Source organism: Gorilla gorilla, chromosome 12 (genome assembly GCF_029281585.2).
Source record: "Gorilla gorilla gorilla isolate KB3781 chromosome 12, NHGRI_mGorGor1-v2.1_pri, whole genome shotgun sequence".
Classification (NCBI taxonomy): domain Eukaryota; kingdom Metazoa; phylum Chordata; class Mammalia; order Primates; family Hominidae; genus Gorilla; species Gorilla gorilla.
Window position 1 is genome coordinate 70585103 of NC_073236.2, and position 24097 is coordinate 70609199.

General features: G+C 44.6%; 1 protein-coding gene across 2 annotated transcripts in view; it reads right to left on the reverse strand.

The window, feature by feature from the left end:
- ANTXR1 (ANTXR cell adhesion molecule 1) overlaps positions 1-24097 on the reverse strand; it is a 236348-nt gene that overhangs the window by 79744 nt on the left and 132507 nt on the right. Inside the window, exon 13 of one of the 2 annotated variants that reach the window (XM_031008064.3) lies at positions 17181-17276. In XM_031008064.3, coding sequence (XP_030863924.3) covers positions 17181-17276 — 96 coding nt within the window. Of the gene's footprint in view, positions 1-17180; positions 17277-23001; positions 24044-24097 lie in introns of those variants that run through there. The other variant, XM_055378912.2, reaches the window with a different exon arrangement.

The window sequence follows — 24097 nt, forward strand, 5'->3', positions numbered from 1 at the left end:
TTGTACCCCTCTGTCATAAAAGGAAAGCCCTCACCGTTAAATGGATTGAGTCTCTTACATGGCATTTGGCAATTATCTACTATAATTCCACTCTGTCCCCTTGGAGGGCTTCCTCCTTTCACCCCAAACTTATTATCAGAATTTTGGGTCCCCTACTCAGTTCTTTTACTTAGAGGACTTCTGGCAAATCCAAAGCTCATTCCCTATCTCTTGACGCCTTAACATCAGGTGCTGCCTTTGTAGTTGGGTGCTCGGGCACAGCCCACAGGACCCATTTTTTCTTCCTCCAGTCGGGGAGCCGGGCTCTGGCTGCAGGCCAGGCTGCTTAGCTGGCAGCAAGCACCTCTTCAGCTCTCCCTACTCAGCACATGTCTCCTCTGGTTTGATGATTATTCTGGGACCTTGTTAGGGCTCCAATCCCCACGCTGTTACCCACCCTACCATTATCGATAACGTCATCTCTGCATGAGGAGGCAGGCTTCCCACTGCAGGTTCTGTTAACCTTAGCCAATGGCCCAAGACTCCAGTCCTCTGAAAGTATGGTATTCCATTAATTGAAGAGGCAGAAGTGAAGGCCTCCAGGGGTTTCAAACTCTCATTTCATCTGCCTCCACTTCCTGGCTGCTGTGAGACGCCTGGTGAAAGTCTCTGGAAAATGCAAAGCCATGATTGTGCTCACCCACTCAACCCTGGCTCAGAGTTCCTTAAAGAAATCTCTGGGGAGGATCGCTCCTGTCCAGGACTGATTTCCCATCATCCCAGAAGCAGTAAATTACTTTACAGCAGGAAATGTCTGGAAACTGGAGGGAGGGGTGAGGATCTGGGGACCAAGATCTGGAATGCATCTGTTCCCCTGGGGCAGGGGTAGGGAAGGGAGTGAGAGGGGGAACAGGATGTTTGGGAAGAGACAGATGTTGAGAGGGCAGCATATGTGGCAAGGCTCCTGGGTGTGAAGAGGTTTGGTGCTGAGCAGAGGGCTTTTGTCTCCACGGTGCTATGAGCTAAGCACAGCATAGATGTTATATGTGAATTCCAGACCTGCCTTCTCCTGACTGTCAGGATTTGATGAGTTCCTTAACCTGTCTGATCTCCACTGTCCTCATTTGTTAAATGAAGTAATAACATGAACCTTGCAGAAACTGAGTCATCATGAGTGATCACATGTGTTAAGCATCTGGTAGTGAGTAGGTGCTCAATAGATGCTGCATGCTATTAGTACTCTCCTTTCCCTTTCTTGTTGTATTTGTCTCTTACCTTGATTACATCTTTCATACTCCCCCTGCATATACTAAATGCCTTTGCATGGTGGCTTCCAGACAGAGATGCCAAGGGGCCAGCATTTCATGAACTGAGTGAGACTGGAGACTGGTGTTCTGACAGTGGCCAAGGGCTTTGGGGGAGTCAGTAGCAGTATGCCTGGCCACATGTGTGTCAGCATATGACACTGGCTGGGGAACGCAGTTCTAGGTGGCCCAACACTCAGACCAACCCATCAATGCGGTTGCTATTTAATTTAATGTATTAAGTATTAATTGAATATCTATTCTACATCCTGCAATGTGCCAGACCCTAAGGAACCCAAAACACAATGCTAAAATCCATGACTTATTAAATATTGATAAAGAGGGGCTGGTTTATGATCCAGATGTCACATTGACACACTGTAAGTTGGGCACCTGAGCTTCTGGAAAAAAATGCCACTCTGTTCAGGTAAACAGGAATTAAGCACCTCCAACCTGGTCTCACTGGTTGGGCTTCTGGTTATGTTCAGCAGGAATGGGCAGGAAGTCTTCTCATTGCTTCAAGCTCATGCACCGAAAGCTTGCCCCTAGGGAGCAGGGTGCAGCTCACCACAGGATGGCAGGACAGCTTTTAAAAGTATGATCTAGACAGGCTAAGTCTCGAGTCAGGGATGAGAATTCCAAGCAGTAAAGTTGGATAGGCTGTCTGTGAGTGGGCCAAATCCTTGTGCCAAGACCAGTACATGGGCCACCCAAAGGAGTGCTCTGAGCACAGGGACATGTCAGCTCTCTCAGCCCACCCCACTCACCTCAGGGCCAGAGTCTGTGTTGCCTGGAGGGGCAGCTTGGGCAAAAGTCTGCATTGCTCTGTAGCCTGCAGCACCATGGCAACACAGCCACACAAAGAGTAGCCTTAAAAATAGATATCTCCATGGTTGCTTCAGTACTTAAAACCAGTGCACCCCTGCCTAATGGCTTCCCATGGCTTATAGGATATAATGCAAACTGCCCCCATGTCCCACAGGTCTCGCATGATGTGGCCTCACTTCCCTCCCACTGTGTCTTTCTCCTTCACTTTCTGCACTCCAGTCTCCTGGGCAGCTTCCTGTTCCTTCCACATGCTCTGCTGCTTCTCAAGTGCAGTATCTTCTGCCCAAATGCTCACTACCTCCTCCACGCTCAGTCCACAGCCCTGCACATTCCCCAGTGAACACCTACTTATCAAACAGATCTCCAGTGAATGCACCTCCCCTGGGAATCTCACAGAAAGGACAAGGTCCTCTTTGTGGGCTCCCATCATGTTTGTTTTCTGTAGCACTTTGAATTGTAATTGAAAGGCAAATTGCATAATTATTTGTTTCCAACCAGCATGACTAGAAATCCTCTGTTTCCAACTAGAATGCAAGCTAGAATCAGCTTCCAAGCTCAGGCTTGGTTTGGCCCACTCTCCTTTTTCTCAGGTTATGTGAGCATCCTCCTGGTTATGGGTGGGCTCTTTTGCGCCTTCCTCATTAGGAGGGACAAAGAAGATGGATAGGGTTGAAGGGTCGTTAATAAAATATTTTAAAGGAAAATAATAAACATAAGCATAACATGGAAGAACTGGATGGTAGTATGGGAGTAAATCTGAGAACATTTTTCATATTTCTACTCTGCAGGCTAGTACCACTTCCCCACTTACTACCACCTTTAGACTGGGTATTTTAGAGAAGCAGAAAGTGACCATCTGCCTCCTTGGGATAGCTGCCCTAGAGTCCCTTTTGCACTAAGAGATGGACTGGTGAGGTAAAGGGGATGGGAAAAATGAGATGGAATATGAAACTCCTGAATTCTATTGGTGTTTCTCTGATACCCGAGAATTTCTTGAAACTGCTGTGTGTTGGGAGATGCATCTCCTCTCCTCTCTTACCAGTGACTTTAATTCTGACTTTATCCGTCTCTGTTCAGGCTGACATGAGGTAGGGCCAGATTTGATGACGGTCATTGCATAGATAAAGGAAAGTCAGAAAAGACCAGGTAGAATCTGATCAGATTGAAATGTTACTGACAACTTCTCACTGAGTCAAACAAATTCCAGTTTTTATGTGCACCCCTGAGTTTGGCTGTTGGAAATAGTAATGACGGAAGATGTGGAGATGCAGTCAGCATAGTACGAATAGAGTAGAAAGATCATGTGTGCTCAGGGCCTGTTTCACGCCTGGGAAGTTGAACTGTTTTGGTTTTATGAATTAAGTTCAACCATTTGGGTCTCTATAAAGCGCTCTCTAATAATTCATTTTATTTTTTATAAATGGCTTTATAAATTGATTTTATAAATTGTTAAAGTGAGATAAAGCACCTGATGAGTTTATTTTGCTTTTCTTTTTTCTCTAGCAGTATTGAAGTTTGATTCTTAATGTGTAGGCTTTGATCCTTGCCGCTGTGTTTGTCACTTGCTAACTCTACTGTTACAGTCTTGTGCAGTGGAAGAAAGGATGCTATCATTCTAGTTCTCAACATGGGCACCTTTCCCACCTACCAGATGATGGCTGCGCAGGCTCACTAGACATTCCGTTTGAAGCCACAAGTCAGGCCCACATGCTGCTTTAGCAGCAAGAATGCCAGGCCTAGTGATTCCTTGTGGCCCCCTGTTTTGCCTCTGTCACCTTGTTGAGAAATCCTCCACCACAACTTCACATCTCTCCTCCTCATCTTTCTTGTCTCCTCACTCTGTGACTGGGACTGGTTAATAGGGTAAGCTGTACAGACAGGCTCATTGTTGACAAATGCTCATCTCATGGCATGAGAAATGGAATAAAAGAGGGGACTCGTTTTTGGCCCCTTTCTTCTTAAGTTGTATTTTTGTGTCTCCGTGTCCTTTTTGCATGAGCTGAATGCAGGGCACTTCCTGCAAGTCCTCTCTGCCGAAGGGCTGGTCTCTTGCTGCAAAGGAGATACTTCTTGACACACAGGCATCTCTGCTGTTTAGACAAAGTCCAAGAGAGCTGCTTCAGATAACTCCTTTATTAACAAAATGAAGCATTTGTCCTCTAATTTTAATTAGCTCAGTGGTTTCAAACTTTATTGAGTATCAGAATCACCTGGAGGGCTTCTTAAAACACAGCTTTCTGGGGTACACCCCTGAGTTCCTCATTAGTGGGTTTGGGGAGGGGCACTTGCATTTCTGACAAAGTACCTGCTGGTCTAGGGACCACACTTTGAGAACTGTGAATTAGCTTATTTCTTGGAGCCCCATACCTCTGTTAGATATGCAGGGGCTATGTTTAGCTTCAAGTCAGACATTCCCATGAGTGTTCTGTTGAGACTTGCTTATAGCTGATTAGAAAGACCAGCTTTGAAGCTGTTTCATTCTAAAAATTTTGGTGTCCCCGCTCCATTGTCAGGAACTCTGGGCTCTCCATTGCCTCCCATCCTATGTGGGGGAAGACATAGAACTATTTCTGGAGTAAATTTTCAGCTCTGCATGCGGGTACTCCTTGGCTTCCACTGATGTGAATTTGTGGTCATCTGCATACAAGGCTGGCATGGCCTGGATTTCTAGATCCAGCCCTGAAACAATCCCAGCCAGATGGCTCCCTGGGAATTAGGGACATGGATCTTATCTCTCTCTGTCTGCACTGTTAGCAATAAACTCACTGAACTGTGTTTGTTCCTCTGTCTTCCGCACTGGACTGTAAGCTCTTGAAGACATGGGCATACTTATCTCCTGATACACAGCTCAGTGTTTGTTACTTGGCCACTATTTCTGGAATAAATGAGTGTGTGTTCCTGAAAAGGGAGGGATAAAGGAAGCATTTCTGATTATAATAAACTTCCTTGCCTCTCAAATAAGCACTTAATACATGTTACAAGATTCAATTCTGGTCTCTTAACCCTCCATATAAATGTTTCTTCAGTAGTTAAGATGCTGAAAGTCCCAACTGCCAAGAGCAGGTTGTGATGCTTGGATGCATTGCATCATGGGAATCTAATCAGAGTCACGGGTTGGCCTTACGGTTAATTATGCCATCTTATTAGATGCCACCTATACCCCCTTTCATCCCCTAACCCAGGCTTCCATGTAAATTCACTTGCCCTGTGATTATAGACTCCATTTTCCAGTTTTGTATCCGAAATTCATTTCTAAGAAGACTTTCTGAAAATTTGAAAACTACGTGCACAGTCTGTTTTGTTCCAACACAGATATGTAACCTGTGACTGTATATGTGGTAGTTAAACAGGGCATTAAAATCACTAAACTGCAAAACTGTGCCAGCTCAAAATATGATTTTCACAAGGTAAAGGAGAAGGTAATGTACATTTTTCATCTTTTGTTCTTCATAGTCAACTTCATATAACATTAACCATTACACATTTAAAAGTGTGAGGTGACAGTATTTGGCGCCACTGAGTAACATCAGGTGAATGTGAAAATGCTGCCCAGCCACCAGTAGTGACCTGGGGAGGAATATGCAGAAACCAGGCATACCTCATTTGCTTTCTCACTTAGGTGTGTCCTTGTGCAAGTCCAGCATGTATGGCGCTCCTGAATGTGTGTTCTTTTCCTCATTAAAAACCTTTTACATAGCATTGTCAATAGGAGCGTGTGTCCTGGTTCAAAAAATGCGGGGGTTGAATGAGGGAGGAAAGCCTTCAGCCTGTGCAAGAGATGTTTGTAAAGATATAAGAGCAATGGGCATAAAGAAACCCAAATGAGCTTCCTCAGAGACCATGCTGAAAAACCAAAGAAAGGAGAATGGAACTCACAGGAGCCACCAGTTGCTTTAGAGGGGATTAGAGGCATGTGTGATGGAGTGAAGAAAAGGAGGTAATGCCGAGAGCAGCAGAATAGTACTTTCATGGTTTTCAGTCTTATTTGGAACCACGCAAATTGCTTTTTTTTTTTTTTTTACATGAAAAGAGGAACCTGGCAACACAACAAAAGCTGAAATTCTATTTTAAGCCAGTGCAGAAGGAATAACAAGACACTGAGTCATAGCCATCTCCCCTTGTGTTGTGACACTTTGCCCTAAGAATGTCCTTCCTTCCGTCTTGTTTCTGTAGCTCAAAGCCACGGTGCTGCATCAGACTCACGTCAACTAAGAAACTTCACCTGTCTATTTAAAAAAATCAAGGTAAAGAGCCATATTTACTGAAGTATGTTTTATTAAGAATTTAAGGTGTTTAAAACGGTGGCATTTTTATTGAGTTTATTATTCTTTTTTAGCGTTAGATTGGCACAAAAGTAATTGCAGTTTTGTCATTCCTTTCAATGGCAAAAACCGCAATTACTTTTGCGCCAACCTAATATATTATTTTTGTAAGATCGCACAGTTTTGAATGTTCTGCTCTGAACCCATTTCCCCCATTAGTCCTATTATTTTCATGGGCCAGAATTCCATAATGCAGTCATATCTTCAGGAACACATTTCATGTTACAGGAGAAATGGTGATACACAGAGAATTTTCAGTGTATCTGCTATTTAACAATTATTGTTAACTTTGGACAGAGCAAAGGGAATAGTGCTGACAGGGACTGACTTCCTCATCCTTTTTCTGGTCTTTTGTGCTTTCCATGTGTATCATAAAATCCCAAGGGCCCAAGTAATAAATAATATTCCTTGGGTTTTTGGTAATTTGGGATTGTGAGCTCATGTGTAGTAGGCATTTACCTATGGAAATTCTATGAGGCGTGGGTTGAGGGACGAACCTGCCAGAGGTTTCAGGTTTCCTCTTGCAGATCCCTAAGCATTTCCAAACTTTTTCTCAGCTTCCAATTTACAAAACCTCAGGTAGTGTAAGTTTGAACTCTAGACCTCTCAGAGGTTATGAATTCTTAGGGACACAAACATACACACCCACATCAAACCCATAGCCCATCTTTCACTCAAGGATTTAGGCAGCTTTAGGCAGAAGAGTCAATTTCAACTCCCAAACTTTTATGGGCCCATGAAAGGCTATTAAGCCAAACATCTAGGTTACTGAGATAAGAAAATCTCAGGCAGGAAGCTACTGCTTTAGGGTCAGCTGACCATCTGATTTCCAGATCCTGCTTTATTTGGGCCCTGGAAACATCTCCTATTTTCTCATGAGCCTGGCTATGCATTTAAGGCAACTTCTATTCTACTTTTTCCAGGAATTTTTGTTTTTCTTTTGCTGTGGAGTCTGCTGCATTGTCAGTCAATAGTAATGGATTTTTTTTTTTTTCACAAATGATGACTTCCTGCATGCTCAGAGGTTAGCCCAAATAAATGTGCCTGTATTTAGATGACAAAGGTCTTTTTTGAAGCCTTTGATTTAAAGCACTGTATGTCCTGGAGGACTTCTGGGTTGATCTCTTAAAGCCAGCTCAACTGCTGCCCCCCTGGCCTTTTAAATTCTGCATGAGAAGCCACCAGAACAGAGTTATGTATAGAAGAAATGCCAATCCAGATCTGAAAAGCCATCTAATAAGGGCTTTAATATCACAGCTAGAAGGAGATGCTTGCTCTGACCCTTTTTACATTCTAGCCTTCCATTCTGGCTCCCAAACCTTGTAAGTATTCTTTTAATTGAAGTCAAGAAATCAAGGGAAAGTAGGCAACTTGATATGGAAAACATCCAGGAGAGATGAGATGCTAGTTGATGGAGGACACAGGAATCTTTCCACTGTATAGACAGCATCAATTGAATAGAGACCTCATGACTGATTGGGGTGGGTTAATGCTGGCCAAGGACTGCCTGAATCCAGTAATTTTACACTGTAAAAGTTTAGCAAAGGATGGTACCAAGGGTGTTAATTTGGAATGTGGTACCAGAAATTTTCAAAGAAATGAGGTCAACTTTTTTTTCCTCCAATTTGGAACTCAGATTTCAAATGATTTTTGGTCTCTCATCTCATCTCCCTTCAGACTGAGACTATTTAAAAGGCTCAATTCATCACTGTCTAAAGTGAGAGTTGCAGCAGGAACTTTACCATTAGTCCATAGGGCCTAAGGGACTCATATGGTAATGTGAGAGAATGGCTGTGCATGTTCTCCATCAGATGGTATGCCAGTGTCACTGCAAGAGTCTGTGAAGTGAAACAGCAAAATAAATCCATGATTTCAGATTCCCTGAGGCTTGAAGGAGCAGCCTCTGGCCTCTGCCTGGGTTACGGGAAAGCTGATTTTAGACACTAGTAGTGTCAGTGGGATCTGAGCAGGGCACAGAAGGAACAAGGGTGAGTTGATGATGTTCACAAGATGTTCAAGCTTGTTGATATTGATACAATCTCCAGGGAGGGCACAAAAGAGGCTGCATCTTAGGATCCAGGAACCTGCTCTTTTAGCTGCTTCAGCGTTCTCTAGGACTGTGTTTCCCAAATAGTATTTGGCAGAATACTGGTGTCCTTCCAGATGTCAGTATGTTAATAGGTGTTTGGGAGAGTACAGGTAGTGACAGGCCAAGGAAGAGTTCTAGGGTCAAAATAAATTTGAAGAGTCACATGCAAATTATCCTATTAATGACTCTGAGAAGTCCTGCAGTAAAGACAGTGATTCAACTTAGTTTAAGGATGTCTTTAAAACTCACTGTCTAAATACCTCTTGTTCTGAAGTGCCCCTGTTCATACTTGCAGGGTATGATTGCCCTGACATAGTTTGGAAATGCTGCCCCTGAGTACTTGTATCATATAAAAAGTCCTCAGATGGTTTCAGTATGTAACCAGGTTTGAAAACCACAGACCAGGGAATCTTGAAAGGGAGAAGCAGATTCACTTAAAGAAGGTACGAATATGAGGAAGCAGCCTTAGAGACAATATGGTTCCAATTTTCTAGTTTTTCACACGGGGGAAATTAAGGTTAAAGGATTGGACTAATCCTTTAACCAGAATAGGAAGATGCAGCATTGAAACCCAGTCTACTTTGACAACAGCTAGCCTCTTTCCATTTCACCGGCAGGCATAAGCATGGGGGTTGGGGGTTATCAGGCAGCCCACAAAGGATGAGGGAAGCCAGAGATGAGAAAAAAATGGGTGTGTGAGGTGTGTGGTGTACCTGCCCTCCAGAGGTGAGGGCAGGTCATGGCAGAGCTCTGTGTGCTAACGAGAAATAATCTTGTCAGCTGTAGCGTGAGGCGTGTCCAGATGGGAATGGGTGGAGGCTGGAACAGGATCAAGAAAGCACAATCAGTATTAGGCCCAAGATGCCTGCATCAGAAGTTGCCTGTCCCAGTCGTGTTTTTATTAAACTGTCAGTAAATCCTTTTGGTGATGTTAGGCTTGGGTTGTCTGGCCCTACAAATTAAATGTTATTCTTAACGGTGTGAAGAACATTATTTTAATGCTTTATTTGTATTTCCATTTAAGGTATATCAAGTTTTTGATTAATTTTTGCCCTTTGCAATTTGTCATTGGAGATGTCCAGTGGGCTTATTTGTTGAACTATCCTTGAAATTCAATTAAATGAATTAAAAGTGATCTGTTACGTAATTCTTTAAAAGCTGTTCATAAGATACCTATAAGGCCACTGAAAACAAGACAGGGAGAACAATTTTGTTTATATAGGAAAAAATTCTGAATGCATGGACATGAGCCTCTCCCAAAATACTGAAAAAAAATTGCTGTTATTTGAACAGAAATACAGTGATTTGATTTGACCTAAATAGTGTGGTGTTTTAACTAGTTGGATTGCAGAAAAATTGCAGCTTTAAAAGCAGGATTTTTTTTTCTTTTTAATTGTGGTTAAAAGCACTTAATATAAAACTTATTATCTTAATTATTTTTAAGTGTACAGTTTAGCAGGGTTACATATATTCACATAATTATGCAACTAATTTCCAGAACTTTAATTTATTTTTTTAAATAGTGATGCTGTCTCACCATGTTGCCTAGGTTAGTCTCAGACTCTAGGGCTCAAGTGATCCTCCTGCCTCGGCTCTTCCAAAGTGTTGGGATTATAGGTGTGAGTCACTGTGCCCTGCCCAGAACTTTTTCATTTTGCAAAATATGCTAAGATCTTTTCACTTGGGGTTTCTCATATACCATTAACCTCTCAATACAATGGGCATATTTCTAGGATTTTATTTAAGAAACTGATTTAAATGTCCTTGTTATATAATATTAGATACATGTATGTTATATGCAATATTTTATATGTAAGTCATGAAATAGGATAATACAAACCCCCATGACACAACCACTCATTACAGTTCCATAGGTCTGTGGGCTCCTTCTGCATCGAACACTCTTCCCCAGGAAGACTTAGCTTTTTAGTTTGATTTGGAAAATACACAAATTATAATATGTACTAGGCACTATACCATATTTTGGGATTAGTTTCTGTGACTAGTTTCTCCTCGCCATGGAGGAGTTCATGGTACAGATTCTCCTCGATGTATGATGGGACTATGTCCAGATTAAACCCATTGTAAGTTAAACATGTCATAAGTTGAACATGCATTTAATATAGCTAACCTAGTGAACGTCATGGCTTAGCCTAGCCAACCTTAAATGTGCTCACAGAACACTGACATCAGTCTAAACTTGGGCAAAATAGATAACACAAAGCCTATTTTATAATCAAGTATTGACTATCTCATGTAATTTATTGAATACTATACTGAAAGTGAAAAACAGAATGGTTGTATGGGTACTTGAAGTATGCTTTCTATTGAATGCACACAGCTTTCATACCATTACAAAGTCGAAAAATTTTAAGTTGAACCACCATAAGTTGGGGACTGTCTGTACAGTGAGAGATATATACATAAATACTTGTGATAGAATGAGCAAATGCTCTAAAACAGGTGTGAGAAAAACGCCATGGAAACCAAGTGAGATAGCAGCTGATCCTCCCCAGGTGAGGAAAAGGTGCGCAGGATGCTACTGAAATGGACTGAACAGCAAGCTGGACTTTGAAGGAAGAATTGTAGAAAGAACATAAACAAGGTGAAACTATTTCAGCAAGAGGAAATAATATGAGCAAAAAGATCATGATAAGGAAGTACCTGATATGTTTAAGGAGCCCCAAAGAGTAGAGTGTGCCCACAGTTGGTCCTCCATCCACTTGGCTGCTAATGAACTTTGAAATACACTGAGCAGCAGCTTTGAACCAGGCACTGTATTATGCTCTGGGGACCTACAGCCTTGGCTTCCAACAGCTTCAGCTTAACAGAGGAAGACAGACAAGCAAACAGGCAATTTTCACAGCATGATCAGTGCTATGAAAGAAGCAGGCACAGGTGCTAAGGGAGACCCTGCACAGGAGGCGAAGGCTGGAGAAGTGGGGCCAGGATGGAAAAGCCCTACTCATGCCATCTCAAGGGACGGGAACTCTGTTTTACGGCCGCTGAACACTCAAGAGAATTCTAGGCAGGGTAGTGAGTAGGCTCATCACCTGGCTGCCTTTTTTAAAAATGAAAAGTCTCTTTAATGAAGGTGAGAAAGACTAAAAGAGCAGTTAGGAAATTGCTGAAATAATTCAGGTGGGAGATACGGAATCCTAGAGTAAGACAATGGTATTCATTCATTCATTCCACAAATATCTCTTAAGCAACTACTGAGTGACAGGCACTGTGACTGTGCTGGAGTAGAAGGTGTGGACAGATGTGAGATAAGATGAGGTGTGGGAAAGGATGTGCTGTAGGCAGCTCCAAAGTGAGACAAGACAAGGAGGGACAGAAGAAGACATCAGCGGTTGCTCTGCAGTCCCTAGTTTGGGCAGCCTGGAGGACAATGGCACATCCACTGATGAAGAGCAGGTTTAGGGGGTAACGTGAAGAGTTCAGTGGGGGGTATGTTGAGGGTGAGATGCCTGCATTTGAGATGTCCATTGGTCCCTTTAATGTGGGCTGGTCCTCTGGAGCTAAGGCCAGTGATGGGTAAACACATTAAGTAGTTGAAGTTGTGGGAGCTGGTGACACTGCCCAGGAACAATGTGTTAGAGAAGAGGGTGGAAGGCAACCCTGGAGAACAATCGGCAAGCAGAGGAAAGAGAGCCCATGAGGGAGACAGGGAGAAACTGCACAGAGACGTAGGAGAAGAGCCAGCAGACACCAGTGGAGGAGACAGTTTAAAGGAGAGAGAGGTCGACAGTGCCTACTGCTGAAAGAGGTAAAGAAGAATGAGAAGTGAATGGAGACCAGTGGCTGGGAAATTCAGTTTTGCAAGCGAAGGATTGGAGAAATAATGGCAATGGTGCTCAGGGTGCAGTGGGAGGAAGAGGGAAGGAGAGGAATTGTGGACAGTGGATGCTCTGCAAAGGAGTGTGTGGGTGAAAGGAAGGGAAGGAGAAGAGAGTAGCATGAAGGAGAAATAAGGCATGAGATTAACATGGGTTGGATCCGTGTTCCCATGCAAATCTCACGTCGAGTTGTAATCCCCAGTATTGCAGGAGGGGCCTAGTGGGAGGTGATTGGCTGATTGCAGCCATCAGTCATCACCTGATCCATCAAGTGATTGGATCATGGCGGTGGGGTTTCTCATGAATGGCTTATCATCATCCCTTTGGTGCTGTTCTTGTGATAGTGAGTTTTCCTGAGATCTGGTTGTTGAAAAGTGTGTAGCACCTCCCACCTCGTTCTTCTCTTCCTCCTGCTCCCACCATGTGAGATGCCTCGCTCCCCCTTTGCCATCAGCCATGACTGGAACCTTCCTGAAGCCTCCCCAGAGGCAGAAGCTACTATGCTTCCTGTACAGCCTGCAGAACTGTGAGCCAATTGAACCTCTTTTCTTTATAAATTACCCAGTCTCAGGCATGTGTCTTTGTAGTACTGTGAGGACAGATTAACATAGACATATTTTTTAAAGGATGAAGGTGGCTGGCATATGTTTGTAGGCAGAGGGAGGAAGCCAGGGGAAAGGAAAGGAGGAAGATGCTGAGTGAGAAAGGATGAAACGAAGAACATCTGTGGAAAGGGAGGGAGAGGGATGCTGGAGGAGGATGCACATATGAGGGTGCTGGAGTGCAAGGATTTCTCACAGCACAGCTTCTGTTTTTTCACAGAGATAGAACAGCAGGTTGTCTACTGAATATGAGACAGCCAGAGGTAGCACAGGGAACTTCAGGGAAATGGTTGCAGTTTGGAAGGAGTTCTTATCCATAGAGGTAAGTTAGCAGTTTGCTAAAGTATGAGTGCTGAAGCCCTCATAAATGTGCAGTGGCCCCATCAGCAAGCTGGGCTGCTCTCTTCTGAGGTGACTGATATCTTGGGAGCGGGAGGGGAGAACACACACCACCGGGAAGGTGTAGGTATAGGGACAGCGGGGAGATCGAGAATTGGGGTGTTTATCAGAGTGTCAACATGGAGTCATGAAACTGAGAACCCCAACAGGGATTTCTTCGATACTCCAGATTTCTCATTTGGGGCAGCCAGTCCCCATTGCTAATCGGAATCCTCCAGTGTCTTGCTACCTGCTGAAATTTAGGCAGGATACGATGGCCTTTCTCTGTATACATAAAGCTACTCCCTACCTGGGCTGCAGGCTCCCATCAGGGCATTGGCTCTTAGCTGGGGTGAGGGGAGACTCTCAAGGATACCTGCATTTTCTACAACTTTTTAGTGCCCTAATGTCACTGATTCATTGATGACTTTTTCCCCCTACACATTCAAGCCATTCATAACATTTACTCGTCTAATACATTGCAACTTTTTTTAAAAAAATGATCCTTTTCTGTTTTAGATTTCCTAGTCTTCCTCTTTTTAAAGTTCAATTTTGAGATTTCAATAATATTGGACCAAACTTATGAGTAGCTGGAGTGGGCATGGCATGACTTGAAGGGTTCTGGAAATGTCCCTTGTGGAACTGAGGCGGGACTTTATTATTATTATTATTTGGGAAAATATTAACCCCTTGAATTACCTATTTGAAAATGTGAATAAGCCCAGTGTGCATAGTCCAATACCTCTCTCCCCTTCAAGGTGGGTGTTTTGTCCCAATGAATAGGTATAGGAATCTTAAAAGCCAGAGGTCCGCCTGGCGATACTGAGGAACAAGCTGGGAAACACTAAAGGTTTGATACAGGATATGGTCAGTTTTCTCTCTCCCCATCAGTCATTACTGGTAGATTACATCTGGCAGGCTGGCAACAAGTTAATTCAGGTTCCATTTGGCTGGAAGTTAAGAGCCCAAATGGGGGAGTGGGGTCCTTAGGGAAAGGCCAAGTGCAGTGGGTAGGCATCATCTGTCACCCTCACCCATCAGGTTTCTTCTTCCAGACAGGACCAGCAGGAAGCAGGAGGATGCTGAGCAGAGGCAGGCCTGATAGCAGCCCCTGTGCCTGGTCTGCTCATCCTGGCCAGCACATCTAAAACTGGTCTTTGTAGCTAGTAACTGGGCCTGCTCTCCTACCCAGCCACCCTGCAGGACTTCATCCCCTACCCCTTCACATACCCAGCCACTGTGGGTTAATGTGCGGCTCAGCGGGGGTGGGGGCCTTGCAGGTTGTTAAATATTTTGAGTATCATTCCTAAAGAAAAGATTGCAGCAGGAAGGAGAGGGCACACGGCAGACACGTACCCCACATTTTTTAGGTCTTTTCTGCTTTCTGGCTTTTCCTCCAGCACTGAGATGCGGCTCTGCTAGTAGGTTGAGGGGCATTCCCCACCCTTGGGGTAGATGCAGGAAGAGTGACAGAGGAAGGTTTGAGGACCATTGTTTACAAGAATGCCCTCTATTAATCTGGGGACTGTGGTGAGGGGTGCTGTATCTCAGGGGAGAGAAACTTCCCTGTGTCCTCCGAATGAAACTCTGATGGGAGGCCCATGTTTGCCTTCATTCCTGAGTATACTGTTTAGGAAACACATGACCTTAATCTGCCCTGCTCCGGAGCATCACCCCTCGTCAAGGAAGCAAGTGATTGGCAAGTAGTTTTAGCGGGCAGACCAAGCACTGGAGCCCAAGCCAGCTTTCAGAAAGAGTGAGAGGAGGCAGCTTAAATAGACATCATAAACAGGAAAATGAATCCCGAAGATCAACCCTCATAAAGAAATCCTTCAAGACTTACAAAGTCAGACCGCATTAAGACATTTTGGCTGCCTTCCAAAGCAACAGGGACTTAACCAGATAAATTCATTGAAAAATATTTTGAATATTGCAAAACTCAATTTGGCCTTGGGTGACATTGCTTCCAATAACAAAAGGTTTATTTTGAGAAACATTTCCAAAGAATATAAACTGAATGCCATCCAGTATCATAATAGATTCCTATTACAGTAAAATACTTTTAAACAATAATAATATACAGCAGTTACTATGTGTTAGGTGCTTTCTAAGCACATATATATACACTCCTTTATAGTCTTCACCATCTAACTATGAGGTGGGAGCTCTTATTGTCCTCATTATACCAATGAGGAAACTGAGAGAGAGGTGAAGAAACTTGCCCAAGGTCACACAGCCAGTATTTGGTGGAGCACTGCTTGGCTGTTCTAATGTTCCTAGCTGTCCTCACCCAGAGGTAACTGTTTGTAAATAATCAAAGGGACTATAATAGTGTTCACTGCCTGCTGCTACCAGGCCTGCCGACTCTTCTTTAAGAACCCACTGTAAGGTTTTTCTTTTCTTTTTCTGGACTTGAAAATGTGCTTGTTTTTGAATCTCCATAGAAAACACTTGGGCTGACTCATGAGGATTTTTTACCCTCAAAATAAAATGGTTTTGCAGCCTTAAGTGTTTAAAACAACATTTAACTCTTGGAGCTGCTCTGGTAAGAATCTGTTTAAAATCTTGGTGAAGTCCAGCCCAGCCTGCAGGGTCCTAATTAACCCAAGACTTGTGCCTGTCCTGGGTCTCTCCTTCCATACTTGTCTGCTGCAAGTCAACCCTTTCCAGAAGTCCCTGCCACATGGTCCACATCCTGGTTTAGCTTCCCATCTCACTCATTTGCCACCTCTTTAACATGTCATCCGAAGCCATTTCCCCTTGCTTTTCAAGTCCAGTGCTCTGTCTCTCTGTGGTCTTGGTTCAGTTGAGCTGTACACACAGATGTGAACTCCCTCACACTGTGTGCTAAATGCTGAAGTTTCAGAGGGAAATGAAGATGAGTCCCTGTCCTGGAGAGGCTCACTGTCTATTGTGCCCTGCCGGCCCTTCCATGGAAGAACTAAAATACAGGAAATGAAGATGCCATGGCAGTGGAGCAGTGGCCACTTCACACTCATGGGCTTCACAGCACACACTGATTTGTAGAAAGGCAGGGCACAGGCTAGAAATAGATATGTCACAGGGAATGTTTTTTTTTCTTTATTTGGCTATTACTTTGTTTGGACTTCTCCCAGTCTAAGGGCCAGGGAATAGAAATTGACAGCCAGACATTTACCATTTGGGATTATCATCAGGGTGGATTATTCCAGGCCCTAAGCTATTCTGGGGACACATTGTCATGTGGTGACTCCACATGACACTGATGGGGAGGAGGCAGGTTTTTATTGATCTTGTAGCCAAAGTGCTTAGCCCAGTGCTGGTCACACAGTGGGTGTGTCCTACAAAAGTTGCCAAAATCAATGAATAAAGGTAAGTGCCATTCTTCATTGTTGAAAATAAAGAGATCAGGCCAGAGACACATTCTCAGATAGGTAGACTAGTTACTAAGACCAGGGTGGCCTTAGAAGAGTATAGGTTGGGCAACTCAACAAATGTGTATGTGTGTATGTGTGTGTACCGTACACAGAGGCATATATGTTCATTACATGTCGAATAACACTCATCATTTGTGGTGTCCTGTGGATCTTCCCTAAGCACCAGAACTAAAGCGGCCACCCCAGTTGCCCCACCCAAGGGGCATGGCCATTGGCAATCTCACACCCTAACTCATACTGACTGCTGATGACTCAAGGTTCCATTGATCAATGTCAGTTCACATCAATTTTGTATAAATTGCATGAAAAATGCAAGATTTGTCTCCCATCTTTAGTTTTTTAAAAATCCCTTTCTCTCTACTCATGGTCTGTGAACTTTATGTCACCCTTCACCTTGCATGGCCTGAGGTTTGGGGCACTTACCACGGTGCAGCAGAGGGGCCAGAACCACCAGAGGAGAGCCAGGGCTAGGAGTAGGAACAGGATCAGCAGGGCGATGGCCAGGATGGAGCCGTCAGACTGCAGGGCCAAGAGAGAGGCGGTCAGCAGCGGGATGGGACCACGTGTGATCTTCCCTCCCCGAACTCCCATCACTGATATGCAGATTTAAGGCTCAGAGAGCAGCACAGTTTGCCAAGCAAATGGTTGAAACTCTGCCCATCATTCTGGGGCTCATGGCCCTGCAACACAGTCTGTTTAGCCAATTTTCAAGGGAAATGAATTTATCTTTTCAGAGAGGCCCTGTTCTTCCCTTTGAGGAACATTTTGAAGGACCAACTGTATAAGAGACAGAGCAGGCATGAACATGGACTTCCACTGCTCATCTGGCCCTGGAACACCATCCCCTGCCTGGTGACAGCCTCCTCACTGGGTCTGATGTCCCAGTCTCTGCCTGGGCTGACTCAGGACCATTGTACTCTGAATTCAGCCTGCTCCCCCGAACCCATTCACACAGGTGCATGTAACAGATTCATAAAGCTGTGGATGGAAAGTCTAGAGCCTGCTGATGGGATGCCTTGTAGGGTCTGTGAATCCAGGGGGTGGGGGCAGAGCAACTGCTGCTGAACCTGGGAGGTGAGGGGCTACAGTCAGATCAAGTGGCTACATGGGAATGAGGGAGGGAGGAAGGCACCAAAGACCAGTTTTACCCACTTAAAAATGTGGCGAGGCCAGTCCTAGACCCAGTTTCTGTGGACTGAGATGTCTAACTTTTAGCAAACAGAGACCCCACTTGGTATCAACACTCTGAGTTGCTGGTTCAAGGAAGCTGCTTAGGAACACGGGTCTAAGTCCCCTCCACCCTGCCTCCCTACAGCTACTGGGAGTGCAAATCAGCAACACTTTCTAGGAGAGAGGGGGCAAATTGTGATAGGTATCAAAAGATTCCTTCTGCATAGAAATGGCTATTCCACTTTTAGTCTAAGAAAATAATCAGATATGTTTGTACAGATAATAATAATAATGAAAACATAAATGGTTAACAATTAGGGAAAATTAAATAATGCATTACAGAATTACTACGCAATCGGTTACTATGTAGACATTACATTGTCAAATAATTTTATTTATTCATATTTTTTGTGGCAGGGTCTCACTCTGTCACTTGGATTGGAGTGTAGTGGTGTGATCATAGCTCACTGCAGCCTTGAACTCCTGGGCTCAAGGGATCCACCCATCTCAGCCTCCTGGGTAGCTGAGACTGCAGGTGCATGTGACCACGCCTGGCTAATTATTTTTTTTGTTTTTTGTAGAGATGGAGTCTCACTTTGTTGTCCAGGCTTGTCTTAAACTCCTGGGCTCATGTGATTCTTCTGCCTTGGCCTCCCACTCTGCTGGGACTATAGGTGTGAGCCATTGTGCCCGGTCATATTGTCAAATAATATTTAAATGATATTTAAATAAGATGACAAAACACTCTTTGTATAATGAGTAGATTTATGTATATGTATGTCAAGAGTGAGAGAGACATAAAGACTGTCTGATATTTACTAAATTTTTAAATTTATGTTTACTAAATTATTAATAGTAATTTTACTGGTAGTGGTTTTATGGTAATTTTTCTTTTAAAATCTATTTTCTTTCTTTCATAGTGAGAAAATAAACTACTGAAGTTTCCTTTAAAAAAATCTGTATTTGGGGGCTTCCCACTTTGGTGTTAGAGCTCACTGGGCCCAGAGATTCTTATCTAGGGGCAGGGGATCTATGGGGTACCCAGGTGGGCTCAATGGATGGACACTGTGACCCTCCTGAAACGACACCTGTGATGTTTAGTGCAAGTGTCTTCAGGGGAGACTGTTCACAGCACTATCAGATTCTCAAAGCTGCTCCCTCTCCTCCATTACAGGGAAGGGAGGCTGGGTGGTCTGTTCAGGGTAACACAGCAGGTGAATAGCAGAGCTGGGATGTGGCTCACTCCCACTCTGAGTGCTCAGCAGGGGCTTCTGGAAGCTGTTTAAAGGCAGCTCTTACTTGCTGAAACTCCCTGGAATGCCTTTGACCAAAAACCCAGGGAACTAAACACCTCTGGTCCCTAGCCAGAGCTTGGGAATGCCAGACTGCCCCCAGGGGAGCTGCAGCCTCACAAGTGCAGGTGCAGGGCTGGGCAGCCCAGGGGTAGTTGGGGGAGGGAAGAGAGCACAGGGGCCAGACGATGGACATGCCATGGCTGACGGGATGCTCTGGGCTGCAACATTTATACATGGGTGATGGCAGAGAGCGATGGGCTCAGTAGTGACAGAATGAAATTACATGTTTTCTCCAAACTTAGGGCTGGCCAAGGACAACCCTCTTAATCTCTCAGTCTCTACAGCCCACATTCATAACAGGAAGATAATAAACCTCACTTGCCTCACTGCATTGACGTGGGGATAAAATGATATAAGCTATCTTGTCAAACACTGAGCTGGAACTCGCTCTCCCTCTAGTTCTCCAGGGTAAAAAACATGGTGAGCATTTCAGATCATAAATCTATGTGCATTTGGAATAATAAGTGGTTCTGGTCAGTAAGAGGCTTACAAAACAGCAGTACTTCAATAAAGTCTACAGACTACGTTTATTCACATTATACACAATTTCCCCTCTCCCTGGTTTTATTTTTTCACTTTAGGTAGATGAACTAAAGCAGAAGGCCTGATATATTTTGGGGGAATTTTTTCACTTCCTTCTAGAGGAAGGTTTTCCGTGAAGTAGTGAGAGTGAAGGACTTGGTGCAGAATGGGAGAGAGGGGGCTTCCACACTGGGAGATTTCCTGGCTTTGGATAAAGTGATAGCTGGCTTTTCTCCAGCCAAGCTTGGTGCCCCTAATGAGGAGCAAACCATCCCCCTAATGAGGCCCAGTTCCCTCTGGCTGTGGTGGAGGAGGACAGCCAGGGGGCTCAGGAAGGGGAGAGGTGCAGGAAAGGGGGTCCTGGTGGGTGGAAATGCACAGGGGCAGACACTTCTTGAGGAACTTTATCCTCCTCTGAAGACTGCTCTGGGATAAAGCCCCCGAATGCACTGTCTGTTTTTTGAGATCTTCCAGAAGCCACTGGATATCCAGTTCAAAAGAATGAAGGGCATGAGTTTTTGATAAACTTAGAGCTAAAGCTGATGTTTTAGAAGGAGATAACGTGTACGTGCATCCTCAGAGGTTCATTCATTTATTCATTCAGCAAACGTTTATTGAGGGTCTATTATTTCCCCATTGAGCAGAACCAGGAAATACAGGATTGATTGGCTAGTCGAGATGCTTGTGTTCTGCTGGCTGATGGGGCTTGGGCATCCGTATAAACAATTAACCACATGCAGTGGTCTACGTGTTACTCAACAGCTGTACATCCTGCACCTTTTGTGTCAGGTAGTGAACAAAATAGGCAGTCTTTATTCTTAAAGAGCTTACATTTTGGTGGAATAAGAATAATGACAATGATGATAATAACATTGTTGTTAGCACAGTGGACATTCACTGAGCATTTACTGTGTGCCAAGCAGTGTTCTATGTACTAACATGCTTTCCTTACGCTAACTCATTTAATTCTCATTAACAATCTTGTGAATTCAATAATATTCTCTTTCTCATCTCACTAAAAATACCAAGGCAAGGAGAGATGGACAAACTTGCTGACAGCCACGTGGAGAAGCCAGAATTTAAACGTGGGCAGTTTGGTTCCATAGCTCCCAGCAGACCAGCAGGCTATTGTTCTTAGCAAGTAGCCAAGTGCTGAAGAGCCGAGTGTCTGGGAACTAGCACTTCACCGAGGAGGTGACACTCTGCAGAGCAGGGCCAAGGAGGTGTCAGCATTCCCGCACAAAAAGGCAAGCACAAATCCCTGGGGTAGGGGAGGGGCAGTGGAGGTCCACATGCTGGGAGCACAGCATGAGTGCGGGTGGAAAGGAGGTGGGGTCCCCACTGTGGGAGGACACACAAGCCAGGCTGAGGAGTGTGGCTTCTATCCTGAGCCCAGGGGAACCCTTAGTGGTTTTAACCCAGTGACACTGGGGCATCGTGATCAGATTTGCTTCTTGGAAAGCAAATGCTGTTGACACTGGAGAGTATGGACTGGAGGAGGGAAAGATTCAGAATAGAAGACCCAGGTGGAGGACAGCTGCAATTCTGCCCAATTCTTCTGGGCAGTGTCATTTCCCGAGGTCACTCTTGAAACGCCTGCATTTTTACAGCTGTGTCCAATGCTAACTTACTTAACAACAGCTAACCACCATGCTCAGTGCTATCTATGCATTCTCTCATTTAATTCAGTGAGCCTCAGTAAAACAGCCTTGTTGGAACTGTTACCCCCTTTTGCAGGTAAGGAAAACTGAGACTCAGTGAAGATATGTAACTCACTCAAGACCTCCACATACCACCCATAGACATATTTATTTTTATATGTTCACAATGTTAATGTTACAAAACTGGGATTTGAATCCGTGTGGTCTAATTTTAGAACCTTGACCCCCCCACATGCACACTTAACCATTACACTATAACTTCAGATTTATAACAATTTAGTTAAGAAATATCTATACTTTAAAGACTAAGCAGATGCAACAGAAGTTGAGACCATGTTTGCAGTTGCTCCTTCCACTCTGACAGAAGCAGTTCACTTACATGGCCCAGTGTGGATGTGCACATAGCGTGGGTGAACGTGGACTTCAGAGGAAAGTCAGAGAGGGAGGGGGACCATGGCAGAGGCTATCTTCCCTTTAGATTCTTGGCTTGGAGTCTTAATCAACTACCTTGTGAAGGGGGATTAACAGCTAATGTGAGAAAGGCTCTAGTTACCTGTTGAATATATATCAATATTAGAATAGAAATAGATGCACATCTGCATTGTTTAGTAAATAGTATTTGCTTCATTCACAAAATAGTTTGGTTATGCTAAACCAGTCCTTTTCCATCTTTACCACGTTCCAAGATGAAGACACTCAGGTGCTAAGGAGCAGGCTTTGCCAGTGGCTGGGAGGCACGTAGAATGCAGCAGAGCTCACATGGCATAGCCTGACCCCCACAGAGCCTGGCTCCGCTCTGCACTGTTTTGCTCTGGGGCAGACTGCCTCGACTCCTTGGACTCTGGCCTCCATGCTGCCCTCCTGTGCCCCTGGTTCACTGTCTGTTGGCATACTCCGTGCTAACTGCCACCTGCTCCCAAGATCTCCTTCCCGGATTGCACCCCAGGAGGGTCGGGACTGCTGCTCACAGCCTAACTCAGGACTGGTGTGTGAGCTTGGTCTCTGTCCTCCCTCTTCACCAGAGGAAAGGGTGGCCAGGACAGGTGAGACCGTAGGGCCACATAGATACCACTCTGGAACTAAGTGGGACCATCTGGGCCAGAGGTCCCCCTCGCGGAGTTGTGCCTGCCCAGGCCTCATCTCAGATGAGAGCTGGCAGGGTGCAAGGTAGCTTCTGAGAATGGGTGCTCCCTGACTCACAAGTTCAGACTCATTCTCCATGATCCATCTGAGAGTCCGCATTGGGCAGGGGGAATCTGGAGTGGGGACCTGCATGAACCTGACTTTATGACGCAGATGACAGCGGAAGCTGACCTGTCCAGCCCAGCAGACTCTCAGTGTTTGCTGCCCTTGGCAGTGCCACCTGCCCTTACCAGGTAGCCCCTGCATGTAGTTCACCACAAACCTTTGAAAAAGATTCCAGAGGGGGAGAAACAGCAAACAGCCACACATGGAATCTTACCAATGTTATTTTCTCAATAGCCTAAGTATCAACCCAAGTCCAATTCTTATTTTATTAAAAAAATGGAAATAAAGTTTAAAAAATCAATCAACATGGCCTTTAATTTTAACAATTTTAACAGCAAGTGGTGGGGGGAGTTCTCAGATGAGCAACTGGAGCTGGAAGCACTTCTGTGGTCGAGCAGGCAGCCCATGGGGTTGCATCTTCCTGTTGGGGGATCATCCATTTTCTTCAATGAATAATTTTAAGTCTTGTCAAAGGCTCACACAGAGGCCCGCTATTAAGGAGGCAGACAGGCAATATTAAATACGAAGGCAGGACAAGCTCAGCCCCGCTCCTTCATTCGGGCATGTGTCATTAGGGATGACATTCTCTGAAGGCTGCCTGGCTTGAATGGCCAAATCCCTGCATCATGGCTTTCTTTAATTCTCTCTGCTCCCAACTCACAAAATGAGGACCTCTCTTTTAAGACGAGAAGGCACTGTTCTCAAAGGTATACATTTGGAACTTCAATAATGAAAGCATCTCTTGCTTGGCAGGTGGAATGTAGGCAATTTTGGATTTTTAATGCATGGCATGGGACGGGAGTGAAATATTTTGCCAGGGCTTGTTTGCCCTGTAATGGGAGAGAACCAGGCCTCTGGATGATACAGTATCAAACACTGCTGCTCCTTTCAGTTTTCTTTTGTGGGAAAGGGAGGAGGATAGAATCGAGAGGAATTAGTGGGAGCCTGGGGGAAGTTCAAAATAAGGAAACTGTGAAATCCTCCACCTCAAAGTTGGGTCTGCACCAGGATTCTGCCTGATGCCCACCGCATGGAGTGATTATGTAGCCAATAAAGTGCCTCCAGTAAGGTCTTGAAAACTGTGTTGGTTAAGGAGGGAATGTTTCCTGTCCCTCCTGACGTTTCTTTCCATGTTGGGGCACTCAGTGTGCGTAACTCCAGGCCTGTCTCTGCCCTCCACTCATTCAGTAAATAAGGAAAGTGTAAACCGAGCATGTTTGGCTCCTCTCTCCCCGTTTTCAGGAGTGTGCTGTCCGGAGGGAGCAGGCGGTATTCTCTGCTATTCCATGCAAGCAGCTGTTGTGGGGCCTGATGCAATTTTGTGGAGGCTCTTTAAGAAAGAGAACATAAAAATACAAATGCAAAATTATAAGGGCTACTCCCC